Source organism: Apaloderma vittatum, unplaced genomic scaffold (genome assembly GCF_000703405.1).
Source record: "Apaloderma vittatum isolate BGI_N311 unplaced genomic scaffold, ASM70340v1 scaffold16584, whole genome shotgun sequence".
Lineage (NCBI taxonomy): Eukaryota > Metazoa > Chordata > Aves > Trogoniformes > Trogonidae > Apaloderma > Apaloderma vittatum.
The window spans coordinates 4,155-6,628 of record NW_009711105.1 but is presented as its reverse complement, the minus strand read 5'-3'; the positions used below and the strand labels follow the sequence as shown (position 1 = coordinate 6,628).

The window sequence follows — 2,474 nt, the reverse complement described above, 5'->3', positions numbered from 1 at the left end:
ATAACAAGGTCATGGCTTGCTGCTGCCTGGTCCTGCTGGCAGAGCTTCCTTCCTTTCTCCTGAAGCTTAGGACCAGACCTCATTAGGAAAAGGTCTTCATTAAAGAAGTATTCTTTTTCAAAATAATAAAGCTGGGAAATATTACAGACGGGCATTCAGAAAATGTTGTTTCGGTGCACTTCAGATGAGCTGCGAGCTGTTTCCTGGAGTGGAATCTGAATTCAGAAATGTGGAAGCTTAATATTTGCTTGAGGAGAAATTGCAACCAATTTTACAAACTGTGCAGTCAGAAATGTGTAATTAATTATGTGTAAGATAATTTAGGAATGGAAGGAAAAAGAAAAAGTTTACAACTTGTTTTTCTCCTTTTTCTTCCCTTAGGTGGCTGATGATGGTTATGGTGTTTCTTATATTATCTTGGGTGAAAATTCTATCCACTTCCACGTCTCCAGCAAAATATCGTGTTCCGAGACGGTAAGAGCCTGTCCTGTGCTTTAAGAAATCACAGAATCACAGAATGTTAGGGGTTGGAAGAGACCTCAAAAGATCATCTAGAATCTGTTCTGAAATCTCCTTATAAAACCATCCTACGCATTGTCTAAAATAATTCAGTAGGACTTGCAACATACAGTTACAATGGTTTTTTTTCTCTCACTGCTTTGTAGCTTTGGGGCTTTTTTGTCTCCACCTGTCTAAGTTTGATAGCTTTATGAACTAACGAAACCATTTTCAATTTTGCTTAGGCTTTTAACTGTAAAGAAAGCAGGTGGCCCAAGGTCACTTTTCCTCCGGAACTCACGTAACATGGCTCATGCCTGGCCCATAAACAGCGAGATGGGCTTTTGTTCTTGCTGGTTTGCTTTGATTTGTCTCCGGCTTCAATTGTTAAGACCGACTAAAACGTTTGCTATTCTTTAAATGTTGGTTTAAATAACACTGAAAGAAGCCGGCCCGTAAGTTGCAATCTGTGCTTGAGAAATGTAATTAATAAAAAATCTGTGAGAATAACACCCGTTGTTAGGATGTAACAGACGTCACTGTTCAATCTCCTGCTGTTGTGGATCCTGCTTGAGCGAGCTTCAATTCATCTCTCCCCTGTAGATTTTGATGACTTTAAGCTGCTGAGTTTGTTCCGGATTACGTAGCCAAACTAGTTTTCCTCATTTGACCTTAACTTGTGTGAGCGATCTTGGTGCCTTTGGTTAATGATCAAAGATTAGGAAATACAAATCTGTTACTATGTAGTTCAAAATGTTCTTCAGATGCCTGTTAGTTGGTAGTTCGTATTTCCCTGGATTTTCCACTTCCTAGTCAGGCCAAAGGCCAATGTGGAAAAGGCAGCATTTCATGTGGGTGGCCCTGATATTAGTAGGGTCTTTGTGGCAGGTACTATACCACAGCTAATAATTTGTGTTTGTAATCCTATTTTTTTCCTTGTGCCATTCCTCCAACACTTAGACTACATGGAAGTAGTTTATCATTTGTATACACTTAGATCACTGTGATTCTCATTTTCAATGCTTTATGTAATTTTTCAATGACAAATGATTCCAGATTCTGACAGGTACTCAAATACAGGATATGTCTCTGTATTCTTCTGCTCCTTCAGTACTTCTAAGGTCATTAGTCCTACGTAACATTCTTTCATTTTCTGAAAATTAGCTTCTGCAAAATCTCGTACGATAAAACAATACTGAAAGCCAGCTAAAGTCACAGAAGGCTACAGACGCATCTGATTTCAAAAGGAGATGATCTCAGTTCTGTCAGTAAGGAAGTAAATGCACAATGAAGAGCTCATCAGTCACTAATAGCAAAACGAATTAATTTGTATAGCATTAAATTTTTTGTGGTTTAAATTCCCCATTTTATGATGAAATATGTGCCCTAATTCCACAAGCTTCAAAAGTACAAACTGTTAAAAGATTCCTTCTTTTGGGTACAAGGTAACTGGTGATTGATGGTACAAGTCTTTGGTTGTATTTTTTGTTTGCTTGCTTTTAAAGGATTCTCACCGTTTCGGAAACAACATCCAAAAAGCAATGGTTGACATCATGGCTTTGTTTAACCCTGGTAAAAACTGTACCAAGTGATTTGCGTTCCTGGTGCCAAGCGATCTCCTGGTGTCAGGATGAGAACTCTTCTGCACAGCGAATGAGAGCAAGGTTTGTCAAACAGCAGCTGGTGAAATAAAGGAGGGAACATCATCTTGATCACCTACAGAAACCTTAGCAGTGTATCAAATGTTTCATTATTTTATTTTTTTTTCAGTAGTTTGGAAGAGTTTATTTCCACAAAGGATGACTTCTGAAACCTTGTATGTTCCTAGGGATGAAGTACACTGTCATTGCATGAATCCTTGTATATTCTAACTCCTGCCATTTTCTCTTTGTTTGTATACACTCGCTCTTTTTTTACCTAAAATTAGTCTACTTGTATTCCAGAATCAAAGGGATAAAACACACCGTCTTAAACTC

The 2,474-nt window shown here is 38.2% G+C and overlaps 1 protein-coding gene across 1 annotated transcript in view; it reads left to right on the top strand.

Annotated features, from left to right (window-relative positions):
- Positions 1-2,070, top strand: part of LOC104272525 (carnitine O-palmitoyltransferase 1, liver isoform-like) — a gene marked incomplete at both ends in the record, with an annotated part of 7,325 nt that extends 5,255 nt beyond the window's left edge. The window contains 2 exons of the mRNA XM_009867542.1: positions 382-474; positions 2,004-2,070. Of these exons, the coding sequence (XP_009865844.1) occupies positions 382-474; positions 2,004-2,070 (160 nt within the window). The remainder of the gene's footprint in view (positions 1-381; positions 475-2,003) is intronic.
- Between the last annotated feature and the right edge of the window lie 404 nt (positions 2,071-2,474).